General features: G+C 40.6%; 1 protein-coding gene across 5 annotated transcripts in view; it reads right to left on the minus strand.

Moving 5' to 3' along the window:
• Positions 1–2,397: 2,397 nt before the first annotated feature.
• Positions 2,398–21,496, minus strand: part of LOC125769604 (somatostatin receptor type 2-like) — a 33,114-nt gene continuing 14,015 nt past the window's right edge. The window contains exons 1-2 of one of the 5 annotated variants that reach the window (XM_049438370.1): positions 19,465–19,684; positions 2,398–6,265 (exon numbers count right to left, since the gene is read on the minus strand). In XM_049438370.1, coding sequence (XP_049294327.1) covers positions 4,634–6,136 — 1,503 coding nt within the window. In that variant the 5' untranslated portion in view covers positions 6,137–6,265; positions 19,465–19,684 and the 3' untranslated portion in view covers positions 2,398–4,633. Of the gene's footprint in view, positions 6,266–6,705; positions 8,946–14,377; positions 15,638–19,464; positions 19,685–21,496 lie in introns of those variants that run through there. The other 4 variants (XM_049438371.1, XM_049438369.1, XM_049438368.1 and 1 more) reach the window with 4 other exon arrangements.

Below are 21,496 nucleotides of genomic sequence, written 5' to 3' on the forward strand. Positions count from 1 at the left end.
GGGGGAAACTTTCAACGCTGGTGCTGATGCTACAGCTGCTCCTGCCGCATGCCACGTCCAGCGAATCGCATTCGCCGCCGTCGACAACGCCACACAACCACGGTGACGACCGATGCTGACACACCGCACTATCACAGCACCGGCACAGGTCTAAGCTGCAGCATACCGACTAGGCGCTTCTCGCCGGATTAATCCAATCAATTCGGTGTCGGTAGCGTCGTGTCAGAAAGATAAACACGTAAAGTTTGCAGAGGGGCAATTATTTCCAGCTGGCAAGGTTATTATGACTTTATTGACACACACTTGACACTTTTGGAAAACCCCCGGTCCGGATCCCGTTTGCAATGGAATGCCGTTGCACCGGGGGGCGGGGCACTGCATACCGCTTGCGGGTCGGTATTAATTGGACTGGTGGGGCAAATCGTACTGTCGGTCGAAATCCACCCTTTCACCATCTGAATGGCTGAAACCGATGAAAAACTTTGCAGACTAATGGCATGCCATTTCGGAATGACGTTCTGCAGCTACCCGATTGAGCTGCTGGACGGGTTTCGAAAAATAAATCATACATTGATTTTGATGCACTTTTTCTGTTGCTGTTACAGCGGTAAAAGGAAAAAGTTTTACTGAATATTGCTGTGGGTTGAATGTGAGTGAGACCATTATTGCTAACAATTATTTCATGTTTTGGAAGGGATATGCTATTACAAGAAATGTTACATTGTTTGAATTTGTGTCATGTTAATTAAATTTCTTAATCAATTCCTTATTGTGCACTACGGGAGATTTAAATGTAATAAATTACAGCTTGGTGAGACATATTATTTTATGTATTCCATTTTCAACTTTGAAATTATATTGATTTTTTATTTTAAATTCTTTTTCAAATTATACCTTGGAGTCTTGTTTAAAATACATTCGCGCACGGTTATTGCACTATTTGCATAAACATTAGCCCATTACCATTCTGCTTAATGATCAATATGAGTGATGGTTATAAATTTTACAACATGTTTATGACACGGCTCCATGCAAGCAATACATTCCCTTCCCTAGTGTTAACATTGCGTGACATTTCCCGTCGTGTCGTGTACATTAAGTGTAATTTGCAAAAAGGGGTGTGCATTGCTAGGTAAGCTTTCCCATTCAATTCCATATGGTTTGTATGTGCGTTTTCCTATCCGGTTTGCACGTGACTAATCGACCTATCCGTATTGTTTGGCTGTGAAATGCAGGCAACCACGTTATTACAAAACGGTGCCACATATTTCCACATATTTTTTTTTGTTTTAAATGGGATAAAAAAAAATACATTCGTAACACAAAAAATAACAATTATCTCACATTTTTCTACACCTAAATACTGCAAGCCAAAACCATAAATTAAACGAATGAGCTGCGTCACATAAACACATGAATGTCTTTGACCCAAATGCCCAAACAAATAGCCAAATTTGGTAACGGCGTAACTTACGCACGCTATTTATCTTACATCTAACGTGTAACGCTTTGATTGTGCTGGTGAAATAAGATACGTGACATTCTTATCTTGGAAGCGACAGCACAGTGCTTCCTGCCTTTTATGAAACTTATTCATCGGAATTAATCACACGCATGCTTTACAGCTAGGATGCTGGAATGCAAGCGTTTGCGTACTATTTTCGGCTGATATCAAGGTTTTCGGGATGATCAATCGCCAAACTATGCGTGAACGGTGCAGAGATCTCTGGGCACATGCCGTTACGAGTCAACGATCAAAGTTATTCGTACAGTTTCGTTCGAATCCGCCAGCACGGTCACATCCCTTCGCAATGTACATACGTCGCCGGTTAATGCGAGCCGGTAATTTACGTGCAGAAGAAGATAAATCGTCACCCAATGGTAGTAGCTGCAACTTGCGAACCGACCGGAAGCCAGTCGAGTAGAAACGGAGAATCGGAAGGGATTTTGTAGCCATCCAATTTATTTCAATCCTGTCTAGTGGAATGCTTCAGACGAAATACTGATAGTAATTAGTTAATTTCATGCCCTAATGGTTTCGTTTTGATCCTTTCGTTTAGGCAAGGATATGAGAGAGAAATTGTATGGGAACAAATGTGGTCCAACTGAAACCAAATACTTCCGGTACAAGACATACGAATAATCCGGCACGCAAATCAAGAATATAATGCATTAGCAAAACTTTTCTGAGATGATGAAGGTTGTTTAGATAATGAAATTCGTTAAATTCTGCTTCCTTGAAGGAACATAGCACAGAGTAGTAAAGAACCCCGAAAACATACTTACTTATTATAAACAACGTTACATCAATTTTCATCAAAAAAAAACAAAAACTTACCTGCTTCAGAACTACTTCAAAATACCAAGAAAAAAAAACAAATATCACACCAAAAACTATTACGTCCTTATTACAGCATTTATTCCATTCAATGAAATATTATTAAATTCGGTACAGACGTTTGATATTGTTTTCTTAAGGAGGGGAAATATATTCCATTCGAATACAAGAGAACGGCAATCGGCCAAATCCTCTACCCGCTGCCCATGTACCCTTCGTATGAATGCCGCATGTATTATCCATTATTCGTTCGTTTCATGTAGAAAAAGAAAACGCAATTTATTGTTTCAACAGTGTGTTTCCCGGTCTTCGGTGAAACTTCCTTACGGGGAAAACAGCTTCACACATACACCGAATTGTTCGTACCACCTTGTCGATAAAATCTGAATCACAATGTACGAAGTTTTTTAGGTTTGATTTATCGTTCTAAAAAAATACAATACTGTGTAAGATGATCTAATTACCCACTAGCTCCCTTTATGTATGGCTTTGGTTTAAGAAATGTAAAAACCTATTCGTTGGGTTTCGACGCACGCTAATTCATAACACACCGTAGCGGGGAGGAAACATTGGCTATTAAAATTACATCTAATCCCCCTGGCACTGATTCCGTACGTTTGGACTAAACAGAAACAGGTTTGTTCCATCCATGTTTTAAAATCTTTTCGAATGCGCTCGAATAACCACCCAGGGCAACATCTTTCGAAATTGGCTCAACACCAACAAGTGTGGTTGGCTTATTAGTATGATGAAGTGTGATGATGCACTAACTTAATTGATCTACCTCCTCGCTTAACTATAACCCCGTTCGATGATAAACATATATTTCAACGTCCCATAAACATGCAAACGAAACATTCCAACTGTCAAAGTTCTACCTTCCTTTCTTCTTCTCGCTTTCACATGGCTCTCCACGACCGATTGGACGCTTCCAGCTGTAATTCGTCCGGACAGCGATACGAAATACTAATGTCTTTTTTTTCAAATGCTGTTACTATAAGTCGGAATTCCGCCCCAAACAAACCTCCATTAACCATGCGATGAATTTCGATGATGAATGCATTTGATCGAACCTAACGCCGGCACAACTCAATCAAACAATTTTAATCGAAACCCATCGAAACCTCAATCGCACGTAAACATAGCGAACCGGGGGAATGAATGGCAAAGTTCGATAGGTTATTTGAAGTTTTTGGACGTGAGTTGCGCGGGAAAACCGACATACACACACACACACGCGCATACACACGGAGGGAAGGGGATAAAAATTTCTATCTCAATCAATAAATTAAACAAATCCGCATAGCTTAAACCCGCTCGACCCCATTTATAAAAGCGATAAATATTTCACGTGCTACCAAGGCACTCAATGAACACCATCATCAACATCATCATCATCCCAGTAATCGTGGTCGTAATTTATGCCTGTAAGTGCTATAACTTCGAAAGATGTTGTGCTCATTTTTTTTTTTTTTGTTTGATGGTATATATGTGCTGCTGGATCCTTCTTTCGATTCTGCCGCATGCCACCAGCGCTTGGTACGGAATTCGTGAGCTCAAGTTTGTGTAACCGAATTCCGTCCCGAATCGTCCAAAAAGGAAGGGATTGTGTACTCTGCTGCGATGCATGAGATGCAGCATGTCATCCATCAAAACTGGTTCCCCCATTTACTATCGGAGCGGCAGAATCGAGGAAGCAAAATTCCCATCACACATCTGACTCCATGCAAACCGGACAGGGTAAAACCAACCACTGCTATTACGCACGGCGTGTCCATTGGCTCGCTGCCCATCATTTGACGCATGATCACGCACGATCGGTAGCGGCGGAGACGGGTGAAAAAAAACTGTTAAACGCATCCGAAAAGATTGTAGCGATCATGGAATCGTCGCAGAAGGATCGAAGGAACCTGATCTTAAGCTAATACAAAAAAAAACATGCATTTTGTCATAGTTGGTGACATCGTTAACATTAATTTATCACATAAATAAGTTTTGCTTACCATTCCTGCTTCGAACAGCTTCGCCTTTTTACTGTGTTTTCTTCATTTTGGCAATGTTTATATAACAAAGTTTGTAATGTATTCGATTCTAGATTTGTTCGTACGCTAGTGTATCAGCTGTATCAGCTTAGTGAAATCTGGTTCAAACTTTCCCGTGTTGTTCGAATGTTCGAGACATTCTTGCTATAATTACTGGCAAAACTTTCTATGAGTTCAGCTTGAAAAAAATAAATAATTATATTATCCTAACCTCTTATGGCGCATGTGATCCAGAACCTACCCTCTGCACGAGTTACGTTAGTTTAACAAGCTGTTCGTCCAAACCGTTTCCACACGGAACGGTCAATTCTTGATTTACGGTGTAAGAATCGGTAGAATGGTTTCCACTCTTTCCACTGCTGGGATTGCCATTGATTGGATTGGTGGTAGTGATATCATTATTATTATTGTTATTAGTATGGTTGCTGTACGTATTGATACTACTACCATTGGTGGATGCACAGGCCGGTGTACCAGGTACGGTAAGGAGATGATTATTTCGCTGTGGTTGTGCGGGAGGGGGACTAGGATTGCGAGACGATACACACGAGGCCGCCGTCGTAGTAGTGGTGGCGGTCGTTGTCGGTTCCACTAGCAATCGATGCTGCACCTTGGAACCGGTAGTTAACTGTGTAGTGTCGGAGTTGGTACGCGTGCGTGAGCGTTTCGGCATAACGCTGTTCTCCAGCTTAAGCTGTGCGTTTACTTCAGCCCGTGCGGCACAGGTACAGGCCTTTAGGAAACTTTTCTTGAAGTTCTCACTCAGATATGCATACAGGATCGGATTGATGGCGGAGTTGATGTAGCCGAGACAACCCACCAGTAGGAACAGTATCAGATCCAGCCTTGTGCTGCATGTTTCGAAGTCCGAGGTGATCAGTGCTACCTGCGATATCCAGTACGGTAACCAGCAGAGGATATACACGGTGATGACGGTCAGCACCAGCTTCGTTACCTTCCGATGGGATCGCCGTTTGCCGCGAGATTTTCCCGTCGTTTTGGGACCGACATTGCGCAGCTTACGTATCACCAGACAGTAGAAGGTCATGATGAAGCAAAGCGGAATCACAAAGCCCAGTATCAGCGAGTACAGGGTGAACGTGTACCCGGGTAGATGGCCGTGCGTTTCGGGCCACAGTATCTGACAGGAGTAGGTGTTCGGTTTCTGTTCTATCACATCGGCGTAGATCATTATCGGTAGCATGATCAGGGCGGATGCGAGCCATGCCAGCAATGACACTATGCGCGATACCAGCGGCGTCCGATATTTCGGTGACGAGATATGGTGACAGATGGCAATGTACCGATCAGCGGACATGATGAACAGGAAAATCGACGATGTGAACTGTGTGACGGAAGTACTCACCATGTACGCTTTGCACATGGCACCACCAAGCGTCCACCGCTTCATATGCATGGTGGCAATCAGGAACGGTATCCCGATCAGGAAGCATTCGTCAGCGATCGCAAGGTTCAGTATGTACATGTTGGTGACGGTTTGCATGTTGGAAAACCGGAGCACCACATAGATGACGAGCGTGTTGCCGAGCACACCGACGAGGCAAACGACCGCGTACAGGAACATGAACAGATAGTAGGTCGTCGGCATGTCTGTCGGAGGACAGGTGAAGTTACCCATGAACGTGTCGTTCGGTTCACTGTTCGCTTGGTAAATGCCGAATGCAGATACATTCTGGTCAATTAACGAATCGTACCCTCCAAGAAGAACGAATGACGTTGTATTTCCCTCCTCCATGGTGATTTTAGTTCAAACTACCGTGTGCTTTTTAAACTGTTCACCAATGTTTTAAATTTTGTTCCTTTCTATGCCATTCCGAATCTGCCGTAATGCTTGTTTATATTCTGCTCGTTATCGTAGCTTGATCTGAGTAAGAAATGAGAAAAAAAGAGAAAGAAAACACCATTATTCTAACATTATGTCTTTACTGTGTAATAATTCTTCTGCAAGAAAATAAAAGTAAAATAAAAAAATGTTAATGAGGAATATTTGAATACCCATCTTAAGGGAATTCAGATCATCGAATTCTCAAACCATCAGACGCACGGTTAATGGTTTCCTAATTATTCGACGACAGAACCACTAAAGCTTCCCAGGAAAATGCCTGGGCGGGTAGCATCCTTTTGCATAATATTCATAATTGGGAAACCGTAAGCTGATTGCTTTTTCCAGCCTTAAAGTGTTCCAATATATTTTATTGGAATCGACACCCCACCGGTACGCTTCTATTGTTACGTGCAGAAGCATGATAAAATACCACCCGGAAAGTTCTGTAAGAATCTGATTATGAGTTGATTATTACCTACCGTTAAATGATTCGCAATGGTAGAGTTCTTTCATCCCACAATTTGGCGGTTAGCACGGGAAATGCTTTATTTGCGAAGGTTTAGCATCCCTTCCTTTCGGACGACAATCGACGTTGCCCTTTCTTTCTGCTAAAGAATACGGTTGGGGCGAAACCATTGTTTGATGGTCTCAATTGCTACATCTTTTACCATTCAACATTCACCGGTTCAGTCATCGAAATTAATTAGTTTCTCGTTGTCTATCCCAGCTGTGCGATTCACCTTTACTACAACCAGCTGGTATTGTGTGCACCACGTCGGTGACTAAAGGTTAATTGGGAGCCCTTTTGCCTCGAAATCAATAGAACCGGACGTACAGTCAACCCTGTAATGTGAACGGGGTTTGACGGCAGAGCTTCCGTTCCTGTACAGTTGCGTATAATGTTCTGGTGAACTTGCGGAAACAATTTGCCGGTTGCTAACAGCTGGAGTGCAAATAGACGCCAACGTAATGTAATATCTCCTGTCCTGACAAAGTGACTGCGAGGTGAAACTTCACTCTTTATTCATTTGCATCCGAGCACAAGCGGTTTGGTGGCGGCTGATGTGGAATTGCTTTCAAATCGGATTAAGTTGCAGTTTGAATGGTATTCTTCTAGCGAGTAGCAGCATCCACGACCAGTTGAAGATGCCAGCAAACAATCGTTAAAGTCGATTAATGCAATTGTTTGTTGATTGATGGTGTACATACATACGTATATTATTTTCCTTTGCTCTCGTTACGTGCAACTAGTGCGCATTGTTGTTTATTGGTTACGGAGTTTGTGTTTATCAACAATTTCTTTACTTTCTTCCCATTTTTCTGTGCGAATAAAACCACTGCTGCCATTTTACTCGGTCTTTGTTCTTAAAAATAGACTAAATCACTGTGCCCCGTGCTTGCATTTTGCATGATTTCTTGGTGATCCAGAGCGTAAACAGTGTCCGGCAAATGATAAACCTGACGCACTGTTTAGCTTCGCTTTCGTGCTCGAGCAGATAGGCCCGCGGTACGTACGTTAAGCAACACCAACTTCATCACCATCATCGATCCAGCAAGAAGCAAACAATTGGAACCCGCCGCCACCCAACCCAGCTGTCGTTCGATACGCGACACAAATGCGCACCGATTGCTCGCAAATACTGTCCGGAATCGGTTTTCGCTAAAAATAACGCCCCACTTCCGGTGGCCGGGGACGATGACGGGGGGGACGGGTACCGTAAACGGTTTCGTTCGGGATTTACATGCAATTTAAAATGATTACCGTTGCACATTAAATGGCCGCTGGAAATGGTCTTTCGAAACACGCAAGGATAATCAATCATAAATGGTAAATAATAGGTTAAGTTCGGTACGCGGTTGGCGCTTTCGTATCCTTCACGTCGGATCGTCCGGTACTGCCCCAGCGCCAAATGAGGACCGTGTACACATGATTGTGCGCATTAATGGGTCGTATGTGGGTGGGTGCTTGTATGTGTATGTGTAATTGGGTGCCGTTGGCAACGACATGGAACTGCGATTTTTCTTCCGTTCGTACGACCATCTGGCAGAGGAGATAGTATTACTGTCTGGTTTGTGAGATACTGGCACCCTTAATTCATTTGGTACCGAACATGTTCAGTTGCTCCCATTTCTTACAGGGGTTTCTGGCAAATTAGTATCGCGCAGTGCCGCAGGTTCCATTACTCACATCGATAAGCGAAAAGATCTTACAAACTATTCCAGTAATGTTAAGTAAATGTACAATAGCTGTGCCGAAGGGTACAAAAAAATTTTCAAAGTATTAATATTGCTTTATGCTATAAATTTATTATAAAACATACTCATGATCAGTTTTTATTCGGCTTTTCTATTTCTAAAACTGCACAAATAAGCTTTTTTCCTCGTGGCAAATATTTGATCGGCTGAGAAATTGCGAAACTATTTTTTTGTATAATCTAGATAGTTATTGAGTTTTGTTTTCATATCTACAAAATTAAGAATATATACACAGGAGCATTTTGTACGTTAGATGAATAAAATTATGAGAAATAAAAGAAATTAAAAAAAAAATCCTTTTACATAAATATTGAGATAGGGCCAGACAATTATAAACGAATAAAGCCGAAAATCATCCAAATCTGTATGAATTTCAATTTTTTTAAATACTTTACAACCATGCAAATTTTCCACAAACATTACTTTGGAAATACAAACAACCAAAAATGATTTTTTTCTTATTCATGGCCGTATTGCTAAGCAAAAAAAAATTGAATCAAAACTAATCTCACCCGCATATGGACATGCTTATTTTGATAATTTACGTACACAATGCAAAATGTTGAATCAGATTAAAATTAGTACATACACTGTCCTTATCAAAATTATAACACCGCTAAATATTTTAATAATTTAATTACCTTAAAAATTATACAAACAAATGAAATCATAGAGATACTTATCAAAAGTGTTCCTCTTTTTAAACAAACTTAGTTAATCAATTGAAATCTATTTTTCCTTTTCAATTCATTTTCTATTTTTTTATTTGAATTTTACTTTCATTGTAAGAAACATTTCTTTGTTATTTTTAATTTAATTACACACATAATTACGCAGGCTATTTTGTACGTAAAATTCACTAATGGTAGGAAGAACAGACAAATGAATAAATTGAAGCAATCGTACTATTGAAGTTAAATGTCAACCATAGTAATACAGTATGCTGTATTAATACGGAGTTAAAGTGATACTTGCTGTAAAATAAAATATTACGACGATCAACAACTATCCTCATATCCTCTCGATTTATAACAAAATGTTGATAAATCTCAAACTGTATGTTGTAGAATCAACTCAATTTGGAAATTATTTTTTTTAATTTCAAAGTATTTCCTCTCGTAGTCACTTATTACTTCCAATTATTTTCTAGACATTATAATAGTGACTGTTGGTTATATCGTTTAAATGAAGTGCTAAAAATCGTTAACATTGTACAACTATAATAAGATTTACATCCCATGTCGAGCCCAATCATTACTTCGAACATTTGAAATCATTTCATATCCTACCCAATTGCAGTACAACTAAAATGGCAGAGAACCCTCCATCAACTAGCGAAGCGTACCGAAATCTAAACAATCCTACGGCAAACATGGCTTCTCCACTTCACTGCGCACATCATCAAGCAATCGAAAAGTGAGAAAACTTGTTTGTTTGCCTATCCATATTTGTCCCGGCTTTTAGTTGCGACTAATTTTGCCATCGTTTGCGTTTCAGGCCCTGCATCGGAGTGGCGGTTTTTGCCGAAATGCCCTGCGGTGGACCGCCCGCATTCGCCGAAAACTTCATTGTCATTCGGGAATTTCATCACATTCCACAGAACTACCGTCGTGATTCAATAAATCGATTACAAACACACAGATCGACTGGCAGCCTGATTGACTGTGACCAACAGCGCCACTAGCCCGGCAAACAATGTGAATCTTGAAATGCCACAGGAGATCCTAAATTTTTGCTGTGATTACCACAGGCGACAGAATAATGGGAAACGGGCAAATTCCATTTCCATTCGACATTTCGTCAAAAGTTTGAAGAAATTTTCGAAAAAGGTAATAAAACGAAATTGCACACCGCTAGCGATTGCAACTGGACTAAAACTGCTGCTAAACGCTTCGCAAATCAACTGTGACCAACGGTTTTCGATAGCTCTCATATTTTTATTGCCTCGCGAGTAAAGTGGTTATTAAATATTTATGATATTTATGAGAAAATCGGTTTTTGCTGCACGTATCAACAACCACAACAAAACAAGGAAGATGCGTATACGTAGAACCCTATTGGAAAGTTTTATCGACTGGCGAACGAGCACAAGAAGAAGAAAAAAACGTGATTGAAAATCTTCAAATTGTAGAAGCAAATAGAAACTTTCAATCGACCCACTTAAGTGAGCTGCTTATCTGTGTATTTTTTTTTTTGCTTCTTGTCTACAGCCGTTTACAGCGAATTGGCGATAATAATTTCAGAACGTGGGTGGCTCGTTTGGAAAATAAACATAAATTGCGTTTCACGTGTAGTGGTTACATTTTGGGGCGCTGGAAAACACTCCTTACGGGCGCCTGTTTCAAGTGTCCGAGTTGGAATTTTTTGTTTTGTCAGTCACGAGAGAATTTAATGCTTCACCATATAACACTGTACGCTTGTTCAAGCTCGTATCATCCAAACAATATTTTTCCATTTGCTTGAATCAACGATGGGTACAAAAAAAATATCACGCAATGACACACACACACACACACACACCAGCAGCATTTCAGCAATGTCCGTTACAACAAACTGGGTCACGTGCAATCGATCCATCCAGCGATGGTGACCGACCTACACCGATGATCCGGAATTGGCTTCCGGTACGGCACGATTGTGCAACAGTCGCCTTATGTCACCCCGGGGCAAGATTTATGACACCGAACCTGTAAACCCGAGAAAATCCATAGCGCTGGCGTCACATTCGCACTTCTGTTCCCACCAACTTTCGCTTCCCCCACAGTATAGCAATGCAATGCTCATAATTTCCACCATTTCCACCATACCCAGCCCAGCCACGGATGCTTCGCAACCGTACAAAGCGTTATCAAGATTTGACTGGGCGAATGGCTTTTTGTAGGGCCGCGCAACGTGTTCATTAAATTAAAACCCGTAAAACCACCTGTTTGGGGGGGGGGGGGGGAGTATCAGCTTAGTAACTTTAATTTTATCTTCCGGCAAAGATAATACCGTCGCCGGACGTCGATCCAGAGATCGGAACTGATGTTTACCCTCGGGTCGCATAGCATGGCGCCAGTACACTAATAGGTTTACCTTTACGGAACAAACAATCTGTGCCACACGATGGCGATGTGGAAAGCATAACGAATTAGTTCGCTTTCGACACTGGTGGATCTGTTAATTAAAGCTTTACCACGCCTCGTTCCGGTGTTGTGTGCCACACAACCACCAAAGAACACAATCGGAGTTGGTTTTGTAGATATTGTAACTCATTTTACTACATCGTTCGTAGGTAAAAGAAAGAAGAACTATAATCAACCTTTGCTGGGTGTTAGTGTTGGAACCCGAGAAGTGGAAATGATTTAAAAGTTTTTATTAAATCTTCATGAGGCCGTTAATCTAATCCCTTGATTTGATAGCCACACAGTAAACGATGAGCATTACTGAGCCCCCCGTCGAACAATGCTTGCAGCCGTACTCAATAAATTTCAAGTGATTCTCAGATGATGCCCAATAAAAACAGAACTAGGTAGAAGCCCTATCATGCTGCGTTATGTTTGTGGTTATCGTGAGTGTAACGCTTGAAAGGTAGAAAGGTAAGCTTTACCTGTTGCTTATCGACACTTTAAGTAATCAAATAAAATTCATGCTAAATTTTTATTATCTTTCCCAAAATCAATTTCCATTCGACATTTTCGACACAACGACACATAAACGAGGCACATATTTTTCCATACTTTGTCCTTACGTTCGACTGACCTGTCAAAAGACGATTCCGATAGCCATCGTGAGCGCGCGTGGCACATCGAATGTAATGCTGTCCGTCGTCCGCCGGCGTTACTTAGCCCGCCCGCGAATGGAAAATGGAAAATCTATTCTCAGATCCCAAACTGTCCCGACGCCCGAACCGGAGACGAAGCGCTCATCTCATTAGCATATAGAAAATAAACATTACAATAACCGTCCTGTGCCGCCACGCTGTCACCATTTGACAACTGTTCAACTCGAGTGTGGTACTGGTAAAATGGTCGCTATTTCTCGCCAACAACACACGGGGGTGTGTACTTACTGGCACGCACATACACCGTCGGGGAGGCAACACATGCAAAGGTGGTTAGCGTGAGGAGATGATCGTGTGATAGTACCGAAAAAACACACTCACCGCGCACCCACATAAAGGACGAAGACACCATTGCCCCCCAGGGGTGGGAACCGTCGGAAAATGTATCTCTCATCGCCTCAAACTGTACATTGTCTGGGCCCTGGGCGTGGAGAGTAGTTGAGTGATGTTCATATGACGTTTTCACTATCCATCAATAGTGCCATGACGTCAGGTACGGCGGATGGGATGACATACATATTACCGGACATTTCAATTTATGATTCGCTTACAGCAATACACCGTGCACCAGCAAATTGACCGTGCATTAGTTTGGATGTAATGAAATATAAACAAATGTCCCACTACGCTTCAACAAGGAAATAGATAAACAGCACGAAAAACTTCTACTGCCACGCAAATATTGCAAAACACTATTGATAACAGCATTCCGAACACACCTCGTCCATCTTCGTCCAACATTGTGCACAAAACAAGAAAACAAACAAAAAACGGTTAATGAAAACCATCCCCATAGACCTTAATTACAAACCATTCCCCGAAATACATTGCTATTTCGCCGGAAAACACGGAACCAAACGAAACAAGCGCGCACCCCTCATAGTTGGGTCCCGCGTTCTGATGATCCTTTTTTTCCTTTCTTTCTTTTGGTCCAGCCGGCTTTTGTTTGCTTTAGCCTGTTGATGATGATGATGATGATGATGTTTATTACTAGCGCTAGTCCAAGCTTTTGTACTCTTTCTAAGGAAAAATGTGTCCGAAAACTTCATGCATAGCTGACAGAAGATGGGAAATACAATGCCAAGCCCTTTTGCAACCATGGTATGTTTAGGTGTTTTTATTATTATTGAATTTCCATAGAGCTTGGCTGTGTGTAGGTTAAAGTTAGTTCATAAAATATCGTCCATGATCAGCAGCGAAAAACAGTGTGCGAAATATGCTATATTCTGATGGTTAGATTCCATGTTTTCTAGACGTTGTTTGGTCAACGGTGCCTTTAATAGACGCCCTATTAAGCGCATAGCTGTGTCAAATTCGAATTTATGTTTTTTTTAACATTTGGGCATTTTTTTCGTATTGTATCATATTTCAATAGGCTCGTGTTGTCGTTTCGTGGACTTGTAGCCTTCTAGAATACCCATATATCACTGATCGTTTTTTTCTTCTTGACTTTGTGGTAGCTAAGGTCATGCCGGGACATTTCTGGACTCACTAAACTTATTTTACCACGTAGCCTGATAGTCACCCCTTGCTATGGGGGAACGGTTCGGACGGGATTTGACCCTTGTTCCTGTCGTGTGGAACCAGCGTCGTTTATCACATATACCACCCACCACCCGATCACTTATATCTGGTGTGAATTGTTTTTGCTTAAAACTTAAATATTTTTACTTACGATTTCCTGTGTCAAATGTACCTTTTTTTACTTGATATTTCGTAACATTATTTAAATAAAAGTTATACATGAGATAAGTTATAAATAATTAATTTAATTACCAATTAAATCAGGCGCATATAATTATATTAATTAATGATCACAAGATATTATATGCAATTCCATTAAGCTAGTGTAGGTGTAATCCAGCATGCACTTAATGTTGCTTTAACACACCAGAAAGAAATAATTTAAATGTGTTTGAAAGTGAAACTCTTAAGTGTGTTTACTATATCATAAACAAGTGCTAACGGGCCGATACATAATATTCCACCTGCTTTATGAGACGTAACGGTTCGCAAATTTGCTTGTTGTTTTAGGAACGCAGTAAAACCCACATTCTACTATTCTCAAGTACCTTTTGCTACGCCGTTCTGTTGATTGCTGTTCGCGTTCAAGCGTGTATGGCGAGTTGCACATTCACGTGTAGCGGGTTAGCAATAAAAGATGAACAAGTCAAACACCTCGGTAAATCCAACAACAAACAAATGTCGAAATCTCGCTACAGCCTTCTCACAGCCAACGTTCACTAGAGCTTTCAATTATTCCATACATAAACAGCTTCGCAAACACATTCCAACTCCGCATGAAACACTGCCCAAAACCCTGCCGAAATGGGTCATTGGGGATGTACCTAAACAAAAACAAAAAAAAATTAAACAAAAAACAAATTTCTGCCAGCGAAAATGTTGGATCTTTCTCATCTGCAACGTACGGGTTGACTTTGTTGCATTTTCTGCTCATCTACAGCTCTGTTAATTTTCATTCGTTTTTTGTAGAACAAATGTTAGCATTATAAAGAAGAAGAAAAAAATTGTTGGGCAAACGTAAATGAATGTTTTGAGTACTTTGCATAAACAAAAGCTAAAACTACCCTATGGATACGAACATGCTTTCCTTCTTGCTTGAATTTTGTACTTTATTTTGCTTCTATTTTTCTGCTTCCCTTTTACGTAAACAGTTGTAACTAATGCTACTTGTTATAACTTTATTTATCTACTAAACTTTATACTGCCGCATTTCATTTAATTGGATTAAATTGTATAAAAACATTACATTAAAAATGCCTCATTACTTACGTTAACACCACAGAAATAATAGTAAACTGACATAAATAAGTTAAGCACAACGTTACCTGATGTTAACGAAATGTCAGACTACTCGTTAGTGTTTCAAACATAGTTCAATGGCAACGGTTGAACATGGCAATAAAAACCAGACAAAAACCCGTGATAAGCCGAGGAAAGTGTGTGTTCCCAATGCGTCTGACATAAATTATGATTTATTGGTTGGAATTTCGGTCACCGCGATGAGTCTGAGTTCTTTTGTGCCGTACTGTCTCTCTCTATTGGGCGCTTTTTATGTCGCTCTTAAAATCATCAACGAAATCATCGGAAAGCGTTACTATTGTTGTAGTAGCGCACAAGTGGTAAGTTGCAATAACTATGACAAATTGATGTTTGGCAAGAAATATGCATTCCACTATTACTTACAGTTTCATAGCATCACCCTGGCAGGGGACGCACGGCGGCATAAATTCAGATTGTGCCTGTTTTTCTTTGGCATTATCTTAGCATTGTGTTTTTCCTATCAACATTTTCGTACATTCTTCAATTTCATTGCCGCTTAGTTTACTTACGCCCAGTGCACCAGGGTCAGATTCCGCGCGTACGGCACGAGCCATGGTACAAAGTTCTTGAAAACTTCCATTATGCTGCGAGCGTACTCACCGTCAGGAGAAGCTTTCATGCTAAAGTGCAAACCCATCAAATGACAAGCTTTCTGGGCCTTTCCTAATATTGCACACTCAAAAAAAAACAGAATGCAGGCAGATAGGACAACTTCTGCATGGCGTTTGAAGCCACACCTTAAAGAGCTTGTCGAGCATGTCGTTGTGCTGATCTGAAGAACATCATTCGTTTGTTGCCCGTCCATACAAACGAATTGGTTGCCACTACGATGGAAGCTGCAAACATCATCATAGAACGTGTCACTATCTTTCGGAACAATCCCATCTGTCTTTGCTGCTGCGTTCCGAACAAGTCGGGAGCTCCTATCGCTCCTTTGCCATTTGTTATTGTTTTTTTTTGTTGTTCGCAACATGTTTTTTTATTCACAAACAACCACTAGCAGGCTCGAGAGCCCATAAAGTAGATGTAACAGCATAAGGAGTTCATGTTGAATATATTTCCTTTCAAGCCATATTTCACTTTTTTGTTGTTGTGCCCTGTGCCATTCGGAGCAGTTTTGGTTAGTTTCCAGGCACGTAGTCGCTATAAAAAAAATAGTTTGTAGTGAGAGCAAAGAACCGCAACAGCTAACGACTTTAGTAATAGTGTAATATAGTGTCGTTTTGTTTTTGTTTGTTTGTTTTTTTTTGTGTATTGCCGTCCATGTTGGATGGAAATTTACATACAATGTTTTCTCTTTAAAAGCCCATAAATAAAAATTGCTTCCGATCTTAACAGATGGGTTCCATTGATATCATACTATATTAAAATTGCATTTCACTAAGTATCTGCTTTAAGAAAGTGAAACACATAAATACGCATTAGTAAAACTTTGCTTTGCAATAGGCAGAATGGGCTGGTTCGTTTCACTAATGGATAAAACACACTTATCCGTGCCATTTCTACTACCGTACAGCGTCCGATATGAAGAGCCCGAAATTTCGAAAACCCTTACAAATGACGGTCATTTGTACATGCAGCCAGTCCTTACTTGTCTGTACGTTTCACACGCAAACGACAATCCCGAAGCACTTACTGTGGTGACCCCGAAACAGCGAACGTAGTCGAGCATTCGGTCACGAGCCGGTAGCAATACCGGATTCGAAGCGAAAGTACGAAACAAACTTTAAATTTTCCATATGTTACCGAACGAGTCGAGAACTAACTTTGCCAGCTGAGACGGTATCAGTCTTTCCCACTGTACGAAGGCACCAAACGGTAAGGATGACGATGCTGGAAAACGTGCTAAAAGCATTCGTCGGTAGTGGTAAGAACCGTGCGATGCTGGCCAGCGCAAACGGGAGTTTGTCTAAAATCACCCTGGACCAACGGTGGCGGCACTGGTGTCCTTCGTTGCACTTACGTCAGCTGCCTGGGAGGTAACTGGCGTACCAACCGCCACGTACAGCACCGTCCAGACTTCACGACCATATCCCTATCCGGAGCCATTTTCCGCCCCAAAAACTATCTCATAAGAAACAACGGGGAAAGAAATTGGGTCACACTATGTTTACGTTGGGACTGGTACGGAAACAATTTTACGATTATTACCGCTAGCGCTGTGCACAAACGACTTCGTCCATCGGACGATTCTCGGTGCTGCACACATTTCAAGTGCATCTTCTCGGGTCACTCGGGTATCTGGCGTTTGTTCTCGGTGTCGCCATTTCAGCTGGTTTCATCGCGTTTCATCTTCACCCGCAACACCCGACACACGCGAGAAACAATTTGGATTAAAGAAAAGAATGCTGCTCGGTACAGGTGTAAACCATGCCTGAATCCGTTCCATACGCACGCAAACACCCCACACAAAGAAAGGCATGCTAACCGTTTTTTTTTTGTTTTTTGCCAGCGCACGAAACGTTACTCGCGGAATGTGCCTTTGGTATTTGGCAGACAGCAGCACGCGTCACTCACGGCAACATTTACCGGAGCACATCTTAAAAGGTAAAATCGGTCTGTGATATTCTTTTCAACCTTTCAGCAGCGTGCCCATCTTGGACAACCTTGCACGAGTAAGCACGTGGAACGAAAGAAAACATAAACGGTACCCAGTCGGATATGATGGAGAACAACAGAATAAAAATAAAAGGCACCAAAATATATGCATGTGTTTGTGCTTTCGTGCGTGTGTGTGTGTGTATGTGTGACGAAAATCTAAACAATTCCACACCCGTAGCACCTTTGCTCGTTGCCGTTGAGATTTGCGATCGTTAGCGAAAGAGCCAAACAACGTTGGACATCTTTCACATCAAGGTGATGGAGCCGCCTGGTAGTTGATGATTTTTTAACGAAGCGAACAAAAGCTTTCACCTTGGGTTCGTGGTTGACACATTGTTTTGAGCGTCGAAAAAAAATAATAATAATCCGTGCATTAAGGTGAGTATATTATTAGAGATATAGAATTTCAGCAATATGAATTATTATGTAAAACATAATCACCCATCACAATGCGGCATTCAAAAGCCGTAATCATCAAACATAAATAAAAATAATCACCCTATAAACAAAGGTAGCAAAGACCTTCTGTTTTAAGCAGATGTTACAAGTAAGAAACATATGCGCTGTAATTTTCAACTTAAAATATAAAACCTAGAATTCAATGAAGGATTCCACTTTTTTTAATAATTATGGAGACGCCTGGTAGTTTTGGATGTAATAAAATTAAAAAAAAGGTCGTTTAAATTTTTCTTACTTTCTTAATTAAACCCAACAGATTCACATGGTCTAAATGAGTTACGGCACACAAATGACATATAAAGCAAAACAATAAATAAACGCACTTTAAAATTAAGCAAATCACAGATGTTCGACGACAATGCGGTATCGTAGTTGGTCCACGCGTTCCGCGTTCGAATGAAACCATTTGGACATTGTAATTCCGGGATTATGTTGTCAGTAACGTGCGTTATATAAATCCGCTGATAATAATTAAATTTTTCATAAATTTATAGGGCGTCAAATACATCATTCAGCACACATAACCGTGGTAAAAATTAGCTTGGGCATTCTTTCTTCTAGGTATTAGACAGTTTTTAACTTAATACTTTCTCTAGTATAACAAGTCATCAATTCATAAGTACATGTGTCGTATATATTTCCTATTGCTTTTTTATGTCAATAGTAGTTTAACGCTAGCCTGGTATATGGGAAAGTATAAGAAGGAAATACCTTTACATTCTTATGTATTTTACATACGTTAATAAAAAATGGTGCAAAAAATGAATGAAAGGCTGCATCATGCGAAAAATCGAAAGTCCATATGAAAATTCTTACCCTTAACACATTGTTTTGTGTTTTAGTTATAATTAATTACTACAATACTAGAGTATAAGATTATATCTGTTAAGCTTTAGGGCGGACATTTTTTAACTACACAAAAAATAGTTATACTCCATGTTTCAAAATTTTACTGATTGCTCTATGAATATATCGCACTTTATCTAAATGAGCTATTTTTTCTCACATATTCCTAAAATGGTTTACTGAAATAACTCTGTATTGCAGGCCCAACACACTAATTTGTTTTATAGCTTTAAACACTCAACGAAATGTTTACTTTCATAATAAATTTCTCTGAACATAATGTTGGATAGACCATGTTTTTTCGTCAATTTATGATATTTTAAGCAACTCAAATAAGTATTCATAAACCACATTTAATACATCTCATCAAATTGCCTCTAATGCGGCCTAAGCGCACCGAGCATCGTACCTGTGTGTAATATCCACATCCGCAGTGCTCAATCAACTCAACATAATGCACGAAGATTATCACTCGCAATCTTTGACGATCTTCATCTACGGCAAAAGACGAGCTTGCCTGCTGCGAATCGGCCACTCAAAATTGCTCACTTATTTTTAAGCCACCGTCTTCGTCTTTCGCCACAATATGACACACCACACAAACCATGTACACGTGCGGAGACGTGCGTTACGACTAGAGATGAGAATACTCACTCTTTTCAAAGAGTTGAAACAGAGTGAAAGAGTGGTTATAAAGATTTGAAACATTTACTCACTCTTTTGAGAGTCATAAAAATATTATTCTAAACTAATGTGTTGATTATTCCTTGGCGTTTTTACTCACTCACTCTCTCTGCCGACTAATGACTCACTCCTTGCCGTTTTACTCACTCACTCTCTCTGTCGACTAATGACTCACTCCTTGCCGTTTTACTCACTCGCTCTCTCTGCCGACTAATGACTCACTCTTTTGCGTTTCAACTCACACAATAAGAGTGAGTAAGTGTTTTGTTATTCTTTTTGACTTTAAATCAGTCAAAAAGAGTGATTAAAAATGTTTTGTTATTCTTTTGGATTTAAATTACTCAATAAGAGTGAGTAAGTGTGTCGTTACTCTTTTTGGATTTCAATCACTCTACTACAGTGATTAAAATGCAATTTCGTATGAAGCTAATTTATTTGAACTTCATTATTCGAAATTATGTATTACAAGTCTGGCTGTAAATTGTTTGGCGTAAAACATATTTAAAAGTAAACAAAAGTTATGTTGGAATTCATGAAATATGTTTTACGCCAAACAATTTACAGCCAGACTTGTAATACATAATTTCGAATAATGAAGTTCAAATAAATTAGCTTCATACGAAATTGCATTTTAATCACTGTAGTAGAGTGATTGAAATCCAAAAAGAGTAACGACACACTTACTCACTCTTATTGAGTAATTTAAATCCAAAAGAATAACAAAACATTTTTAATCACTCTTATTGACTGATTTAAAGTCAAAAAGAATAACAAAACACTTACTCACTCTTATTGTGTGAGTTGAAACGCAAAAGAGTGAGTCATTAGTCGGCAGAGAGAGCGAGTGAGTAAAACGGCAAGGAGTGAGTCATTAGTCGACAGAGAGAGTGAGTGAGTAAAACGGCAAGGAGTGAGTCATTAGTCGGCAGAGAGAGTGAGTGAGTAAAAACGCTAAAGAGTGAATAAAAGAGTCATAAAAACTCCTTTTGCTGAGTTGAAACCATAAACTCCTTTGCAGGATTAAACTCACACACTCACTCTTACTCAGTGTGCACATCTCTAGTTACGACGACACACCTGTAGCAGAGCCAGTGCCAACAGTAGCGCCCGTTTGTCCGTGCCTTTGTCTGTTGCTTGCGTGAATGTGTGTTCCCCTTTCAGCACTGTATGTTCACTTCCCGTGATGGTGAACGGATTTCTCCGATTTATGGCTGCCTAATGGCGATGACAACCGGTATCCGGTCAGGGTAAGTAGGGAGGAATGGCGAAGGAGGGAAAGGGGTCGGCGAGAAGTTGCCTCCCGGATGACTTTTATAACTTTTCCGTCGAAGTATTCTTATCGATCAAATTGGAAATCGTGGCAGCCACACTGCTACTATCATCGAGGAGCCTGCTGCTACGAGTGTGGCAGGGGTTGGCATAACAAAAGGACTTTTGGAATGTTAACGCGCGCCCCACCGAGGATATTGGGACTTTTGCCGAAGGCTGCGTAGCAACGCAGAGTTTGCCTGCCGAGGCGAAAATATCTTTTACCGATTCACTCCCAAGAAGCATTGCCGTTACCCGTGTACTCTCTCTCTCGTACGGAAGTCACTTTGTTTAGAGGCCTCGAGACACAGGGGGAACACCCTCCAGCAACACGTACACAAACACACATACATACACACACACACTTTCTCCGCCCGAACGCTCAGCCTCGTATCGTTCCGATTTAATTTCGCGTTTCTTTGCACTGATACCGATTGCAAATTGGAATT

Source organism: Anopheles funestus, chromosome 3RL (genome assembly GCF_943734845.2).
Source record: "Anopheles funestus chromosome 3RL, idAnoFuneDA-416_04, whole genome shotgun sequence".
Taxonomy (NCBI): Eukaryota; Metazoa; Arthropoda; class Insecta; order Diptera; family Culicidae; genus Anopheles; species Anopheles funestus.